This window comes from Drosophila subpulchrella, chromosome X (assembly GCF_014743375.2).
Source record: "Drosophila subpulchrella strain 33 F10 #4 breed RU33 chromosome X, RU_Dsub_v1.1 Primary Assembly, whole genome shotgun sequence".
Taxonomy (NCBI): domain Eukaryota; kingdom Metazoa; phylum Arthropoda; class Insecta; order Diptera; family Drosophilidae; genus Drosophila; species Drosophila subpulchrella.
In genome coordinates this window covers 29,530,536-29,549,092 of record NC_050613.1, presented here as the reverse complement: position 1 = coordinate 29,549,092, position 18,557 = coordinate 29,530,536, and the positions used below count along the sequence as shown (strand labels likewise).

Below are 18,557 nucleotides of genomic sequence, written 5' to 3'. Positions count from 1 at the left end.
CAATTTTTGTTTGGCAATTTCCGGGGATCCCTGGAGAAGAGGCTTACTCTTCTGATAGAAAAACCGTAAACCTGAAAGACCCGCTGGCCATTATTGCACATTGCACATTGGATGGTCGTCAAACGGCTAGCACCAACGCCAAAAGTGGCCACATTAGAGTGCCGCCATCTGCCATAAGCTGCCATTGTTAGCCCGATGTGCCAGGCCCTCTAGACACACCATATCACTTTCTGCGTGTTTGAAAAGCGCGTTGAAAGCAGCGCTTAGAGGCAAATGACCGGTTGCCTTGTCATCCATTTCAATTCTGGTCAAAACTCAAAATCTCGAAAAGGTAAACAGTCATAATTGCACAAATCGAAGTTGGTAATACTCTTAGTTAAGGGATAAGTTTTTCAATATTATAATATTATATCCGGTATGTTTGCACTTTTAGAAATATGATATTGTTTAGTATTTGCAATGAAATATAAAATATATATTGGTTCTTGGCAAACTCAAAGAAATAGCCATTTAACCGGTTATTATAAATTTTTAAAAATGTTCAAATGCAAGAATGGTGACATAAGTGGGTTCTTATTTTCGATTAACATGAAACGTTCCCCGCTACTCAAACCGTATACCTGTGCGAACTCACACTTTGACAACTACACGGGCATCTGTCAGGATGGTGGCACATCCGGGAAACAAAGAAACATCCGGCAGAGATTCCAGTCTCAGTTTCAGTTGAATTTGCATAGGTATTATTATGCAAATTATGCTAAGGAGCCCCGAATATGAGTACTACATTTATTTAATAGATTTAATAGTTAACTTTAAAAAAATATATGTATGATTTTGCATTCGCACTGAATATTAAGTGTTCGCGCGCACTTGCAAGTTCATAGGAACGATCTTGATCACAGTATAAATGGCTTCATTTGTATATGTATAACTTAATAACTAAATTTTACCGATTGACGAATATTTTTCACCAAAAATAACAACAACAATTTAAAAATAAACTCTAAAAAAATACGTTGGCATTTCAATATTTTTATTCCGTAGAAAATATTACTATTTTTTTTAGAAAATATTTATATTTTTAGGGTAGGAATCATTTTACGGTTAGGGTAATCATTTTACGAAAAAACAATTTAATTTTTGCGAAAGCATTTCTATTTTTCAGGAAATAATTTATAGATAAAAAGAAATTTGTTCTTGTTTTTTGGGCCATTCTATTTTGTGGCAACCAGTTCGTGGACTTGACAAAAATTTTCTTGACCTAATTAATATTTCCTTAACTTTAGAAAAAAATTCATATAATATAAGGAGTCACTCTAGCCATGTCCGTCTGTCTGTTCCTCCATATGAACTCTGAGATCTCGAAAACTATGTAAGCTAAGACTAAGCATACACACTATAGGGGCTATGAATCATAGCAAGTTTGTTCCAGCGGAGTGCCACGCCCAATCTTCGTCCATGAAGAAGAATTTGTTTCAGTGAAATTGATTTGATTGATTATTACCTATTTGCATTCCAATTATCACAGTAATCGAAATATTATTTTAAAATTTCTGGTTCTAGGTGCAGCACCAAAAAGAAATACCCTGAAACTTTATTTAAAAATTGGTCAACATACAAAACACTGTTTCTTTTTTAAAAGTTGGTTAGCTGAGTAACATGCATCTGACAGTCGAGGCACTCGACTATAGTGGTTTTTCTTCTTTTATTTATTGAAAGGTAGTATAAATCTTTCTTTTCTCCTTTCCTTATAACCTTTACATAAAAATACCCCATTCGCTGACCATTTTCAAATAAAATTTAATCTCCCTTGCTCTTCACAGTCAGTAATTTTAATAAAACAGACAACTAATTATATTAAAACAGATATCTGTTTTGCCATTGGAATTCAATCAATTTTTTAATTACTAAACAGCCAGTGGCGGCCGGCCACCCCCAAGGGTGGGATACTGAATGCCTTTGCCTTCGTGCTTAACTAAAATTTTTGACAACTTCGTGCCTCAGCATAAATTGGGCATCGATGCGATGCGATAGAGGAGTGCCCGAGGGCTAGTAATTGGAACTTGGTGAAACTATTTGAGCAATTAGAAAAGGAATCTCTCGCAACCCTTTGGGCCATGTCAATAATTAGTGAACAAAAAATGCCTTGTGTTTGTGAAAGATGGGAATAAATTTAACGGCTTCTTCTCAGTTTTCCATATGTTGGATATTCAAATTGAGTTTAAGCCACACGCATGTGCATGCGGCCTTCTTGATTTTTTTTTTTATTTTGGAGACACCAAGCAAGAGGAAAATGGAAGCCGACGACGATGGCCTGCAAAATTAATGGCCATCAGTCGCATAATAAATGAAGCGTTTCTTTCCAGAACGTCTCTTTTGTCCGGCACGCCCACTACTTGAATGGGGCGTACTCGCCACAATGGACCAGGAAAGCGCACAAGAAAATGCTTTCTAAAATTTTTCTGTTTAAGACAATCTTTTTTTGTCTTCTATAGAATAATGAAAGGAAACTCTTTCGCGACAAACTCGTTTTGTGTATGCAGCACACATGCTGGCCACGCTCGTTTATTCATTTGAATTATTCCCAAAAGCGTATTTAATTTTAATTAAGCATGACAATGCCTCATATGCTCTTGCTGCTGCCAAGATTACAGACGGCAAGGACTATAGTTAAGCTTATTTTCCGCCACGTTTTAACGCTGCTTTGTTTAAATACGCTGAAAAACATGCTGTCAGATAAAGATGGATATTACTCGAGTGGCGGCTAAAAACTTCCTTGCTGTGTAAAAACAAGAAAGAACGCTGTAGTCGACTGACTCGACTTTCAGATACCCGTCACTCAGATAACTAATTTTAAAACAAGACTGTGTTTTGTTTTGTTTTAGCAATTGTGGCGCTACGGTGGGCGTGGTACCTGTCACATATGTAATTTCCGACGATTACAATATACCCTTTTACTTTACGAGTAACGGGTATAATACTTTAATTATTAATAATTACTTTTTAGATTTCTAAAAAAAATTCTATAGATTCCATCCTTCGACGTACAATGGTGCTTAGTATCTTAAATGTTCGGGAAAATACGCCTCTTAGTGCATGTAAAATATATTGGGGCTCATATTTTTCCTTGAATTTTTCAAAGCCTGTTCACCACATAGAATTTATTGTTTTAATTACAGATTACTTGAATGTCCATAAGTTGTGATCGACTAAAGATATGATGATACCTTAAAAACAAATTTAAAGATAGGCATCTTAACCATTTATTGGCACACATCAATAAAATTAAGTACAAACTGTCGAACATATCTTTAGCCAAAACAATAAAAGTTGTTATTTTTTTCAAACCTTGATTTCACAAATACCATACGTTAGGATCAAAAACTAAGAACGCAGATATGGTTGTATACAAAATATATATTAATATAATTAAATGCCTATAGGCCTGCACCAAAAACAATGTCGAGCAGTGTTATATTAGTATACAAATAAATAATATAATTAAGGGAACTCCCAAATTTTCTGAGCTTTGTTAAAAGCTTGCCTCTTATGCTAAAGCAACATTCAATTATACATAATTATGTATTTCTCATGCTGTCTTTGCGCAGCTTGAAGTCCCTTATTTTTAACGTTTCAGAGCAATAGATGTCATGTCCTCGCTGTGCCCTTTCGTTTTGATGTCCTTGTAAGCTTTCCGTTTACGTAAATCTATCGAGTTTGCGAGTCCGACATGTTAAGCGTTCTGGCTTAATTGCTCAACAAGTTGGTCCCCAGCTGAGTTGAAGCCACAAATGTAAATAAGGGTATGAAACCAAAACGAAAAATATTTTTGCATTCAATTGGGTTCCGTATTTTTATCTTCCTCTGCGGCTAACTACGATTTTGCTACTTGAGAGGACGTTTCAATAATTGACAGAGGGAGAAAAGTGTGATTTAAAGTGGTTGAATTTGCTTGCTACGACTTTAGCTGCTTAAATATCGAATGCGGTATACACACTTGAAGCGCAAGTAATGGTTTTTTTTTTTGGCGAAATTTGACCTATGAATGTAATTAAAAGTTAAAAGTTAAAAGGGTATGAAACCAAAACGAAAAATATTTTTGCAATCAATTGGGTTCCGTATTTTTATCTTCCTCTGCGGCTAACTACGATTTTGCTACTTGAGAGGACGTTTCAATAATTGACAGAGGGAGAAAAGTGTGATTTAAAGTGGTTGAATTTGCTTGCTACGACTTTAGCTGCTTAAATATCGAATGCGGTATACACACTTGAAGCGCAAGTAATGGTTTTTTTTTTTGGCGAAATTTGACCTATGAATGTAATTAAAAGTTAATCTTAAGTCGCAAACACATTTTTTTTAAATATATTCAAAACCTAATAAATGTTATATTTTCCACTGAATAACAGAGACAACCAAAATACTGTCTTCCAAATGCTGGTTGACAAAAAAGTGATTTTGAAACCGATCTTTAATCGCTCGATCCTGACATAACATATTCCCCCGTTTGGCAATCGGTCGCACATCGCTCCGCGTCCCCTCGCAAAAAAGGTCAGCCGAAAATCAATAGCGACAGCTAATGCCCGACAACCATGATGAGTGGGATGAGAGGGGCTTGCCTCTTTGGTTTGATGTTGACATGTTGTCGTCATCATCATCGCTCGCTGACGACGCCGACGTTTAATTTAAAATTCAAATGCAAACATGTTTGGCAACACGAACCGTAAACAAGGAACATAGAGGCGGGGAAAAATCCGGAGGGGAAGTGGAAAAACCCTGCAATTGCTCCTCGGCCGTAGTCATTAAAATTCGCAGGCGGCCAAAACATGGGGCTAACTTGGTTTCTTGGTCGCTTTAATCGAACCAGAATGCCGCCTTGTTTTTGCCGCTTCTTTTTTTTTTTGCGTGTTTTTGCGTTGGCTTTAATGTACACAATCAGAGCAGGAAAGTGTGCTATAGGATGGCGTAGAAGGTGCTGCAAAGGGGAGGGAAGAGAAATCAGCAGGCCCGAAGCACCGAACTCACCATGGCAGCATCAGGGAATACAGGGAAATTTTGCAGCCGAGGTTTTTGGCGCTCGAAGTAAAATTGTATTTTTTGTTTGGTTTAGTGCACACAGAAAGAAAAGTAAAGAGAATACTAAATTGGAAATAAATAATTTATAAAAGGTAATTTTAAATAAACATAAATATATTGTTTTTATGACTACTTGGAATTTTTAATCAACTAGACAAATTTGAACTTAAATAGGAGATTTAAAGCCGCTACGGGTTTTAACTCACTGAAGACCTATAGATTTGATTGTAACGTAGAATTATATATTATATTTTGATCAAATACTTTAAGACATCCAAAAGAGTGATTTTAAATCGTTGCTGACTTAAACTAACTTTACTTACCATCACCATTTACTTACCATGACTTGCTTATGTGTAACCCGCTAAAGACTCACCTGTCGTTTAAAAAAGTCCCACCTGCAGGACCTTCGTATTTTGAACCATTATTCCCACTCGGGGGAAATTGGTAAAAAGTCACCACTCGCAAGCGAACTCCCCACGCGAACACACAAACATGCGCATTCCCTGACAGCTGTTCTGCAGAGTGCGAGTGAGTAAGTGTGACTTTAGCTTTAGCTGTGTAGGTCGGTAAATCACATCCTTATATCCATGGCATGGCACACGGCAATCAGTTTGCCTTCGACTGCGTTACGCGTTGCGTGGTCCGTGTCGAAAAGTCCGGCACTCCCTTTTCCGTTTTCCGCGTCCGTTGTGCGAAAAAGTAAAATCGGGTGCGCAATATTTTTTTTTAATTTTTTTGCATCAAAATAGTTGGATGTGTTTTTTTTTGCCAGCAAAATTGTTGCATCCTCCTCTTGTTTGGCATGTAAAACTTAAAATGTTTAAGCGAATAATAACATGATAAAAAAAATTGCCAAAGTGAACATAGTTGGATTTGGGGGATGAATACACTGTGTTTGGCTTTAATTTTTGCCGCATTTTTTGATGCCTTTGTTCAGCACTTTTAATGAATATTGGTCTATAAGCGGTAGATTATTCCTTTGTGGAAATAAAGCAGATAAGCCCCCTTCAAAAAGTGTGAAATCGGTTTTGATGTTAGTTCCTAGGAGTTTTTCCTCAAATGTATACTACTATTTTTTTGAACTGGGTCCCCAAGTATTTACCCTCAGAAGTTTTTTATTTAATTCAATTTCATTCCTAATAAAATCTCAGTAGCAGGGAAGTTTAATTTGTAATTTGACCAATTCAAGCTTTTTGCCTGCTTTCAAATAGTTTATGAAAATTCGTTTTGCACGCTTTCGTCAATTTAAACGTTTTTATAAATTGAATAGATATTTAAAGATTTTGTTTGCCTTTACATTTTACTACAAAGTTAAATATATTTAAATATGTATGTATATCGCTTTTTTGTCCAACTGTGTATCCTTTGTGGATGTTATGTTTTTATACGCTTGCAGTGGGTATTATAATTCTGAAAAGTGAGCAACGTAGACATTGACCCTAGAAAGTACATTTATACATTTTTGATCATCATCAACCACCGAGTAGGCCCGTTTCATAAACTAGTCTCTAGTCGAGTGCCCCGACTATCAGATACCCGTTACACAGTTAAAGGCAGCGCAGTGAAGACGGAGATATGCAAGCAGCAAACCGACTTTTTCCGAGATTACAGGGCGCTACCTAGCGGCTATTACATTGTTTTGTCATAACTTGCTTACGTGGCACTTTGCTGAAAAAACTTGAGCTGAGCACGCGTCTCTTGAATCAATATACTTGATTCTAACATTGTAGCTCTTAAATTTTCCGAGATCTCTGCATTTATAGAGACGGACGGACAGGCGGCTTAAGAGCGTTGAAGTGGGCGTGGCAAATCGGGATAACAATCTTGTGCTGCGCAGGAACTCCCTAGAGTCTTTCTAGCTGTTGTAGTTTTTGAGATGACAGCGTTCATACGGACAGACAGACAAACGGACATCGCTAGATCGACTCAGCTAGTGATCCTAAAATATATACGTTATAGGAAACGGCTCCTTCAATCTGTTACGTGTTTTCCAACGATTGAAATATACCCTTTTACTCTACGAACAATGGGTATACAAATTGGCCAAACTAATCTGTCACAAAAACAATCGGTCTGAAATGGTATAATAACTTCGGCCTGGCGAAGTTAGCTTGGTTTATAACAGAAAAAATATATTACAAAATCACGTTTTAGGTTTTAAAAATAATAAACACGCAATTAATTTTAAAAAAAAGTTTTGTTAAAATTTTGCCGAATTAAACATTTATAGTTTAAATAAATTTTTAAGCTTCCTTTTATAAAAAACCCAACATTGTAGCTCTTATAGTTTCCGAGATCTCAGCGATCATACGGACATGGCTAGATCGACTCGGCTAGTGATCCTGATCAAGAATATATATACTTCTAGGGTCGGAAACGCTTCCTTCTACCCGTTACATACCTTCCGACGAATCTAGTATACCCTTTTATTCTACGAGAAACGGGTATGACAAGATCTGATAGCTTTTTCCCTTGGCAGAATCTGAAATTCAGACTTGGACCGAAATGTAATCAATTGATTTGCCTGCCGGTGCACTTTTGCTCCTTACCACTTTGATATTATGTAGTTTTTCTGTTGCACGGCTTTAAATTTCTAGCTTGTGTCATTAATATATGCCTACGTGTGCTGGTGTGCGTGTGTTGAGGCAATTGCATGCCTCCTGTCTGCCACACACACATACGTATAGAAGCCAGTACTCTTTACACATACACGGGGCGTATGTATATTATCTCCAGTGAATTATGGCCTGACCATATAGATTCCAAAACGGCTTGTCCTTACAAGAACTGCCACACATGGCTAAAGCAAAGCAGAGGAGCTGTTGGCCCGTGTGTACCACCCACTGGGGGACACCCCCTCCTCATCCCACTTCCTAGCATTTCGACTAGTGTATATGCATCATCATCATCGTGCATTTTGTGTGTGTGGCACACATTGTTAAATGGACGATACAAAACTTCAGACACCAGTAGTCCGGCAACAAGAGCCCACACACACACACTCGTGTACAGTGGACATGTTCTAACCAGGACGCCCTGCTAAAAACCCCTTGAAATGCACCACACCCTGTCTTCCTGCCTCATATATGGGGACTCTTTCGCTTCTAATGCTGTTGCATCGCATTTCTCCGACGAACTTTACTTGAAATCTGATCTCTGTTGCCATGTACACGAAGAAAAAAAAGTATCCGTCAAGTAACAACAATTCAAACTCCTTTACATTTTTACTGTTAAAAGAATGTAAATTTTAAAACTTGTGCCAGTCAAGAAGCTTAAAATAAAAGTATCATATGATTTTCTGCACTAAACATTTCATAGCTTTGTCTGCTATTATATGGTCGGAACTGAGCGTTTTTTCTTTCTGTTTTTATACCTTCCCAGTCAGCTTTAAGCCATGACAATGTCTGGCGCATAATCGAAAAAGGTTTAGCCACTAATTAGCCAAGCTTCGGATCAACTCTCTCGCCCCCCTTAATTCGAACGTCACAATCTGTCTCTGGTTTACCTCGCCGCTCGACCGCCTCCTTTCCAATTCTCCCCCTTTCACAGAAAATTTATTGATGGCCGGACAACATTAGCCTCATCGGTGGGGGTTCGTAGCGAAATTGAGTTATTTATGCTCTGGAATTGATTGCTGCTTGTTGTAAATTGCCAACGCGTCCAACGTCTGGCATGCGTGAAGTCCTGCTCTTTCTTGTTCGGCTACGTCGTGTCTACCAATTTCATTTCCGAATGTGCTGGATCCGCACTTACTAAACTATCGGCTTAAACATTTTTGAATCTTACTTTGACGTTATGCGCATCTTATTTAAGTTAAATATTATTCCCATGCAAACGAAAATAATTTAATTTATAAAATTATCTTGTGCCTATTTAACTTGTTCTGTATTATCTCTGAGATTAATAATAATCGCCTTTTTAAATGAACGAAGAAACTTATGTTACATGTATAAATATAGTAGCTATTAAATTTTTTTAACACACCAAGTATTCAATTTTAAAATCGGTTTAACCGTATAAAGGAGCTGCCCTGCCCCTCTTTTATGCCCTTTTGTATGCTGTCAGGAGTCAGATTCAGAATCAGTTTTTTTTTTATGGCGCTTGACGTTGTGGAATTTGATTTCCATTCGATTCGGATTTCGATTAGTCCCATTAAATAGCAAATGACAACAATATGTTTCTGCCGGCTATATCAGGCGGTCCCTTACCCTTCCCTTGCTATCCCCCGGTTATCTCTTAACCCCTTACGCCCCTTAACCTCTGGGGGCCATTAATCATGTGGGCGTCGCCTAAAAGTATGCAGGCTGCAATTAAAAAACAAACAAATGGCAGCAGCAACATAAATTTGTATGCCAGACGCAACGAGAGAGTGCAACAATTCTTGTGCCGTTTGCAGCAGAGGTTAAAGTGCGATTTTCGTGTGATTCCTGTGTGCCACAAAATACGCAATGGACGGCTGCCGTGTGTGACCAGTCAGCCGTGAAAAAGGACTCCTCGAAAGAACAACGAACTCTGGATAAAAATCACGAAGAGGAAGCAATGGATGCCACGGGATCCACATCCAAACTTCCATTTCTACCCAAGCACAGAGAGACAGATCGGCCCGTTTCGGGATCGGGAAGTGGCTCCTCCCAAATTACCCCAGCTGGTGGTGGCACCATCAACATGGAAGTGACCGTCAGCACAACCAGCACCACCACCATTATCGAATCCTCCAGTTCGACGAGCACCACTCCCGTGGAAAACTCCACCACGACTCCAGCGGGTTGTTCATCGGGCAGCGGTTCACCGTCACCGGTCTACCTGCAACACCATCTGCAGCTTCATGGATCACCAATGCACCACCTGCAGCTGCACCACCACACGGCCCCACCTTCGCCCTTGGCAGCGGTGAGAAGTGTCCAAACAGGCCCACCGGTGTTAAATGGAGCAAGTCCAGCCGCCTGTTTGGCGGCTTGTTGTTCCCCCAGCGGTTCGCATCATCATCTGGGCCACTTGGCCACTGGCCACTCGCTACCCCACCAACTGCCCCACCCATCGCTCTACCCCCTGATGGCTGCTGCCCAACTGTGCTATACCGGTTCCAGCGGACCTAGTTCGCTGGTTAACTCACCAGCCTTGGGTAGACGGAAGCGGTACACCAGCAACTCCTCAAACTGCTCCAGTCAATTCAACAACAACTATGCCGGGTTGGACGTGGATTCTCTGGACGATATGTTAAAAAAGGTAAATTGAATTCATCTTTTCGACTTAAAAGATACTTTTAATATTATTTTAATTGATTTGAAAACCATAATCACTTTCTAAAGGTTTCACCCATGTTTCGGTTTTGAAAAATCTGTTTCAACAATTCTGTTTCAAAATTTAATTAAAATAAAATTTCAGGGCATTCTTAACCGATATATATGTAGGTATCGAAAAATAAAATAAATTTTAAATTACATTAAAACAAAATCTACAAAACTGTGGGAGTTGAAGGCTGAAACTAAGTTGTGCTGCTTAGGAACCCCTAGAATGTGAATGTTTAATCCGAACTTTCTAGCTTTTATTGTTCCGGAAATCTTAGCGCTCATACGGACACACAGACAGACGGACGGACATAACTGGATCGACTAGGCTAACGATTCCGATCACTAAAAGTCTATATTTTATTAGAAGACGGCGTTTCCGACACTTTAAAGTAGACATATTCTTGATCAGGAGCACTAGCCGAGTCGATGTAGCCTTGTCCGTCTTACCGTCCGTATAAACGCTGAGGTCTCTGAATTTGTTGATCAATACTTATCTTCATTTCAATAATCAATGCGATTTTTACGCAATATTATTTAAAGTTAAGAATTATTAAAGTGATATGTGAAAAAGGCCTTGCATGGTCAGTGGTATCGCGAGCATCCGCTAGAGAGCCAAACATTTTTCAAATTGGACTTAAAAAAATTCATAAATTTACTTTGTTAAGTAATAAATATATGATAAAAATTTAAATTTCTTAGATTTAATGGTTCTACACAAAAATGTTTAAAAAGAAAACCGTTAAGAAAAACGGCCGAGACACACTTAAATAATCGAAAGCTAAGAGTCTGCAAACGAGTATTATTAAACTGTCTCTTTTATCTATAATTGATATTAAGTTTATGCAATTTAAGACTTACAGTCAGTGGCGGATTCAGAATTTGGTTGTGGAGGTATTTATTGAAAATGGGTTGAGTAGAAATCAAAAAAATTGAAATAAAATAAATATTACATATATGTATGTCTGTACTTTTCTACCCTAGTGGGGGTGTCTATCCCCTATATACCCCCCGTAGATCCGCGCATGTTTACAGTAATTAAAAAAGGTTTGTACTCAGATTCATTTGATTCCCAATTGTTAAGTGTTTCTTAGTTTCCTTATGTAAAAGCTCAGATATGAAGCAAATTGCCTCGGACTGCTACATCCACGACTAAGGAAAGCAGCGCATCGCTTCTTTGGGGTCGAGGGTATCTTTAGGCTCCCTTCACTTAACTTTGAGGTTTTCTTGAAGTTTCATTGTTTCGTCGAGTTTCTCAAGGGTTTCCTGGCCTCTTTTTAACTTCTTTACCCTGTTTTTTCCCGGCTGACTGCTTTCTTGTTCTTTGGCTTTCTGTTTGCCCTTGTCTGTTTCGGCTGTGCGCTGTCCGTCGGTTTCTTTTGTCCGTCGTCTGCTCCGCCTGTCGCAAAGCCATAAATCTTGGGCCTAGTCCGCAAACACAGCGTGTGGTCCTTCTTTCCGGTATCCCATATCCTGTGTTTCTCCACCAGGCCCCGAAATATATGCAAAGCTTTTTGCTTCTGTAACATTTTTAAGCCGAGGAACAGTACCGAGTATCCCACACGCACACACCCCCACACACAAAAAAAGGAAAAGAAGGGGCTTCCCCATTCTCCTATAAATAATATGCGACAAGTTTTGCCGGCCGCATGCGAATAATTTAAATTGTAATGTGCCCCCAAAACCGAGAAAAAAAACTGGCAATAGAAAATTCCAATGCAAATGTGAGTGGGCAACTCTGTTCCATATATATAGTGTATAGCGTGTTTGTATTTGTAGAAGCGATAATGAACTCGACACACGTGCCAAAGGGGAAAAGCGGGAAAAATGCAGCGCTCTATATGGTTGCGGTTACCTCTGTCCCTCTCTTTTCCACCTGCGATTGTCGCATTGCCGTTTGAAAATCGGAAGGGGAAAAACTCCACTGCATTGCATTTGTGGCCGTCATAATGGTGGAAAATCGGAAAGCAGGACACTCGATTACTGGTTGGCACAATTCGAGGCGAAGGCAATGCGCGTGCATAATGGCAATTTGAGTAATGGTGCCAAATATGCGGACATTTCGTTGTTTACCTTAACAGCCGCAGAAAGAGCTACGCCTTGAAACCCCGGAAAATGTACTACAGCGACAGAGACAGAAAGAAAGACTAAAATAAATATTGAATTGAAACAAGAGAGGACGCTATAGTCGATGCCATCGACCATCATCTTTTAGCATGTAGATGGGTATTGACATTAAGAACAAACTCTCAAACTCTCTTCAAAATATTAAAAAATGTTTAGGGTTTTAGTGTTATGGTCGATTGTGGGCGTTAGCGTGGGCATGGCACACTGCTGAAACATACTTGCGCTGCACAAGAAGCTCAAGAATCGGCATGCCCAATCCCAACATTCTAGCTCTTATAGTTTTCGAGATCTCAACGTTCATACGGACATGGCTAGATCGACTTGGATAGTGATTCTGATCAAGAATATCAGAAACTCTTCATTCTACCTGTTACATACTTTCCGACGTATCTAGTATAGCCTTTTACTCTATGAGTAACGGGTATAAAAATGTGTGCATTAGGAGAATGACACAGAGATAAATCAAAGTTAGTTAGAGACTTGAACAAATCGGTTAAAAACGTCAATAATAACAACGAATTAGATCGGTATCAATAAAGAACGGTAGTTAACAAAGGGAGGTCATAACAAACCTAAAAAGTATAGACCCCATAAAAACCGAAGAGTAGGTCTAACGACGAGGGTCCAAAAAGTTCTGAAGGACGAGCACAAAAAGGAAGTCAATGCAATCGGAAAACAAAGTCAAAGTTAACTTTCAATAGGCAAGAACGTAACTTAAATCGTATGGGTCCCAGTCAGACCAGAATACACAAAACTCCTCTTGTGGTTGCCGGAGCAAACTTCTTTAGTCCGCAAACTTTTAAGCGAGACGAAAGATTGCCTACGATTTTTAAGAGTACAGTTATGGCTCAGTAACTGGACATTCCGCAGGACAATTTACTTCTAGTCTGGCAGGAGTCAAACAAATCCTGTGGAATTAATTTTAAGTCATCGAGAATGTCATTAAGTTTTCTTGATAGCTATACAGTTATGGGTGAAAACGGGACAATCAAGAGGACATATTACCTTTTCTAGTTCTGATAAGAGCCAAAAAATCTTGTGGCAGTAAGCACTCAAAAAATTGATTTGACTTTCAAGAAAGAAAGCTATGTGAGAACTTGAGTTTCGTTCAAAAATCATCAGGGTTGTCTCTCACTAAAAGAACAAGTTTTCTTCAAAGTAATATGACTGGAATCGAAGGTATATTTTTAAAACTACCTCGCTTCAATGTACCAAAATTAATATAAAAACAAGTTTCCGGAATAATAATTATAGTTATTATTATTATATTATAATTTCCTGAAAGCTATTTTGTCTGTAAGACCATTTTTCACCTTGTTCACAATTTACCAAGATAAATATTCTATAAGCAAGAACAAAACCATATATGTTGAGCAGTCGAAAAGAATGAAACATTACCAAACACTGAAAGTTACCTCAGTGGGTTTTTACGATATCCTACTCTTTTCACATACGCAAATCGGTCAAAACGTCATAATGGGAGCTTAGTATGCCCAAAGCGGTCGTAAGCCAACATGAAATGCCTGCGTGGCAAATAAGCTGGACCCACATGGTTTTCCCTCGGTCATTTCCTCTCAATTTTTCCTATTTTCCCTCCCGCCGTGTGCGTGTTATATACTGTTTTTATAAGACACCTTTATGTAATGAGAATGGGGAATCATCAAATGGGTATTTGAGAACATTTTTGTTCTGGTCTTCTAACCAAATGACGCATTTAGCAAGTTACATTTTTTGCATGGTATGCTCTTGTGGCTGCGTAATTATAAGATAAGGGCCAGGGCCAGAAAGCACGCTAATATTTTTGATTGAAGGTATATGCAGGGGATGTGGAAATTAAAGGGGTCGGCTATAATTTATCTACCGCACATGTCCCACACAATTGCCTACGGACATGCCTTATACCTTAGTCCGCTGTTCAGCTCCAGCTACAAAAATGATGGTGAAACTAAACAAAAAAGAAAGGCAATCGCCGTAAAATAGCTAACAAAGGACTATCTAAAAATAAAAACAAAAACAGAAATAAGGGTTTCCCTGAAAAACTATGCGTGTCCATCAGGGAATTTCCCTTCAATTAGGATATATACTCAAGATACCAAAAAAGTATGGAAAATGTAAGAGGGAAAGCGAAAACAAAAGCAAAATAAACCCAAGCTGGGTTAGGAAGATATTCCTAACTAGGGTAATGTGTTACTTGGGTGTATTTTTCGGTGAAAAGCTTACCATCCTTTTTAGCGCCCAAGGACCAGGAGTGAAGCAAATATGTGAGGCATTATTAGTAAACAAGTAACACATAGAAAAAAATGAGAAAATTCAAAAAGGAATTCTAGCTAGAAGTCAAACCTTTTTAGTCCCTTGATTTTGACAAGGGACTGACTCGATTCTGGATTTAAAGTACAATTTATCACAGTTGTCGATTAGATAATATATTTATCCGTTTCTCTGAAAACAACTTGACGAATTTTAAGACCTCATACGCCTCGATCATTCGTCATGTTCATACATTTTTCAAAAGTTTTGTGGTCTTGAAAAAATATAGAAACATTATTTTAAAGTTGTAATTAAAAAGACAGAACAGGTACCACATTTTTTAGATAATCATTTTAGTTTATCTAAAAAATATTTCATTTACTTAAAATGTATGCTAATTTGTTATTAAATTATGTTTATAATAAAAACAGGAGAGAACTATAGTCGAACTAGACTATAGAACTCGACTACTCGGCTTACCAATTTAACTAATTGAAAAATATAATTTGCAGTGTGGACTTTCTAATGAATCGTCCGATTGCATCAACTGATAAACAAAACCAAATCTCATTTACACTTTAACAAGTTTTACAAGAAGCATCTCTTACCGTTGTGGGTGTTAGAGTGGGCGTGGCACCTATGCTGAATCAGCTTTGGAATCTGAATCTAAAATCCCAACTCTCTAGCTTTCCTAGTTTAATCGATTCGGTGCAGAGCCGGTACCTAATTAGCTAATTTAAATTAGTTTCTATATGCTTGGACTTTACAATTATTTGTTTCACGCACGCACGTCACTGCTGTCTTAACAACTGTTTTGTCCGGGAAGTAAAATCTGGGCGACATAACGTCAACATGTCATCGTCAATCTTTTCAATAATTGCATACTTTATTTTTCCAGCCATCCAAGTTTTTTCCTATTTTTGTTGCATAGTGTTTTACCGAGCTCAGGACTCACAGGATGCGCAGGATTCAGTTTGTCCTTTAATGCGTCTTTCCCCTCTTTCAAGTTTTATATTCATGTTCACGTGTACATTTTATTATACCCGTTACTCGTAGAGGTATACTAGATTCGTCGGAAACTATGTAACTCCTAGAAATAAGCGTTTCCGACCCCATATAGAATTATATATTCTTGATCAGCATCACCAGCCGAGTCAATCTAGCCATGTCCGTCTGTCCGTATGAACGCTGAGTTCTTGAAAAATATAAGAACTAGAATGTTGGGACTTGGAATGTAGATTCCACTCTAACGCTCAAAATCCATAACTCTAAAACCCGTCTAGGATCAAATTTGTTAATATTTTGTAAAAATGTTTTTTTTTTTGTTCCTGTTATCAATACCCACCTACATGCCAAAAATTATTCAAATCGGACCATTCATTAAAAAGTTCTAACCAAACAATAATACAAAATTATCAAGCTGAATTGGCGGTATTTACATTGTATATCTTAACAAATAAACTATTAGTCCAGTCAGTAGTGTATACTTATCAAAAAGTTGTTAAATAAACTCAATTTAATTTTTATCTTACCATTTTGTTCAAATATTGAGAACATTGATTCCAAATTGTACTTACACGGTTTTTAAAAACGAATGTTCTCAATTCAGGAACAATGTACTTTAATATTTCTCTCTGTGTATTGAACATAGAAACTGAAAAAAAAAACAAGAAAGAAAGCTAGCTTCGGCCCGTCGAAGTTTCTGTACCCTTGCAGGTCGTTCCCGTGGGAGCATTGTATATACAAAGCTTTCCGATTTTTAGAAAACTAAAAACTAATTATACAAACTTTAAGATAATGTTCCATTTCAATTTACTACCGTGTATGTTTACCGAAAACGAAATATAACGGAATATCATTTAATTGAGTCATATCTCTGCAAGATCTAATAAATTTGTATAAACCTTTAAATGTTAAACCTCATACGAGCTCACGCAAATGACAAACTCACTGTAAATTGGGCTATAATCTTGCAATTAAAGAATCTAATATATTTTGTTGCAGTCATACATAATTTGATAGAAGTGTTTTATCCTCCACATATATTGTTGCTTTAATCGTACTTTCATTGTAACTTTCACTGCTCTATATTTATATTATTCTATTCTATTCAGTTCTTTATGTATTTTAATTTCTCCTTGTCTCTTTCCTTGCTGGTGAGTCCTCCAGCTGCCTTTTGAGCATATGTAGACTTCATTCAGCTGCAATTTTCCGTAATCCATTTTGCATGTAGAGAGTTTTCGGGAGTCAACCCCTTGGTTTTTTTAACATTTCCCTGTCCAATGTGAGTACAGCATGGGCAATAAAGGGCCGATGGTAATAGACCTCCGTGAAAAGGGCGGGATAGCGCTTATCTCCGCATCTCCGAAAGGCTATTGCCAGGCCACAGATTTCACCACCGGTGATCAGAGGATCCCCGGAGTCTCCATAGCACAGACCTTCCCCGATTGCAGTAGAAGCACAGGACACGCCGCTTGGCAATTGGGGAAACCAATGGCGGCAGTTTTTCTGTAACTCCACGCTGACATTAATGGATTGCAGCGACTGGGTTATATTCATCAAACTCCAACCTGCGATCGCCAGTTGGTTTGCGCCCTTATCGCGCCTCAAGGGCGTCGAGCACAGGGCTATATAGTTAATTCTACGCGAATATCCAATAGCCACTTTGACTCTCAGCACGGCAATATCATTTCGCAGGGTGAGAGGTGAGAATTTCGGATGGCGGAGGAATCCCGCCACTGGTCTTCCTTTAAATTCCCTAGCTATCTTGTCGTAACCCGCCCGCACTGTCAGCTCCTCCGGTTTGGTATTCCTTTTGAAGCAGTGCGCAACTGTTAAAATATAACGGGCACTAAACAATGATCCGGTTGCTATAAACTTTGGATCGTAGATCTGCAGCGCATAGCCAAAATTTTGCTGATGAACCCGCGATCCCTGATGCAGGGAATTTCCGCTCCTGATTGCGTTAAAAAGGAGGATAAGCTGTAACTCCACTATGGTTGCCATCGTACAAGTATGCCCACATAGCTGAGCAGATGCGATCGGCTATGGAAGTGGGAACCGTGAAGATTCGCATTCGACACGGTTGCACAAAAGTTTATGGGAGGTGGTTAAAAGAACTCGGTCGAATATAAGTTTTAATGGATAGTAAACTAGTAGCTAAAAATAACTGAAATCTCAAAGTTGTTCATTAAAGACAACTAGTATGGAAATAATATTTAATACAGATAAGAGTTTTTGGGAAAATGGGTCATTTATATATAATAATCCAACCCAAAACATATATAAAAACACACAAAGTTAATATCGCAAAAAATCTTTGTCATGCCTGGCTCTAATCACGACGGTCTGCCAGTCGTCTCCAGCCTCTAATCTTCAATCTAATATACCCCACCATTTTCACACCCACGCCCATGCCCTCTGTTATTGTTGTTCGCACACAATTAATACTCGAAATGTTTAACAGGCCTACAGTGCAGAGCTCAAGAGACAGGCAGACGACGTCCGTTTGTAGGTGGTGGTGCTCGTGGTGAGGGTGATTGCAAGTTGGTCATGCGTGGCCACATTCCCACATCACATCCCACTCAGGCAAACAAGCAACAACATGCCACTTAATATCATTTCTTTTCATTTGAGGCCAACTGAAGGCGCACAGTGTGGCAAAAGTAGCTATGGATCAATTTACAATTTTTGTTCTTGTTTATCGGTTTCGGTATTCACACTTGCTGTTCATTTAATCAATAATTTTATATTAATTGTATTGGCTATCGTTAAGAGTTACCGTTCGTCGATTTTTAAGCTTTTATTTTTAAGTCATGT

The 18,557-nt window shown here is 38.4% G+C and overlaps 2 protein-coding genes across 13 annotated transcripts in view; one reads left to right on the top strand and one right to left on the bottom strand.

Moving 5' to 3' along the window:
* Positions 1–18,557, top strand: part of LOC119557834 (uncharacterized protein CG43867) — a 108,926-nt gene that overhangs the window by 20,718 nt on the left and 69,651 nt on the right. For 2 of the 12 annotated variants that reach the window (XM_037870808.1, XM_037870807.1), the window contains exon 1: positions 9,500–10,302. The exons of 9 other annotated variants lie outside the window; for them this stretch is intronic. In XM_037870808.1, coding sequence (XP_037726736.1) covers positions 9,616–10,302 — 687 coding nt within the window. In that variant the 5' untranslated portion in view covers positions 9,500–9,615. Of the gene's footprint in view, positions 1–9,496; positions 10,303–18,557 lie in introns of those variants that run through there. One more of the 12 variants, XM_037870806.1, reaches the window with a different exon arrangement.
* Positions 16,720–17,744, bottom strand: LOC119557835 (seminase). The gene has a single exon (XM_037870811.1). The coding sequence runs from the start codon at positions 17,742–17,744 to the stop codon at positions 16,986–16,988; it is 759 nt and encodes a 252-aa protein (XP_037726739.1). The 3' UTR covers positions 16,720–16,985.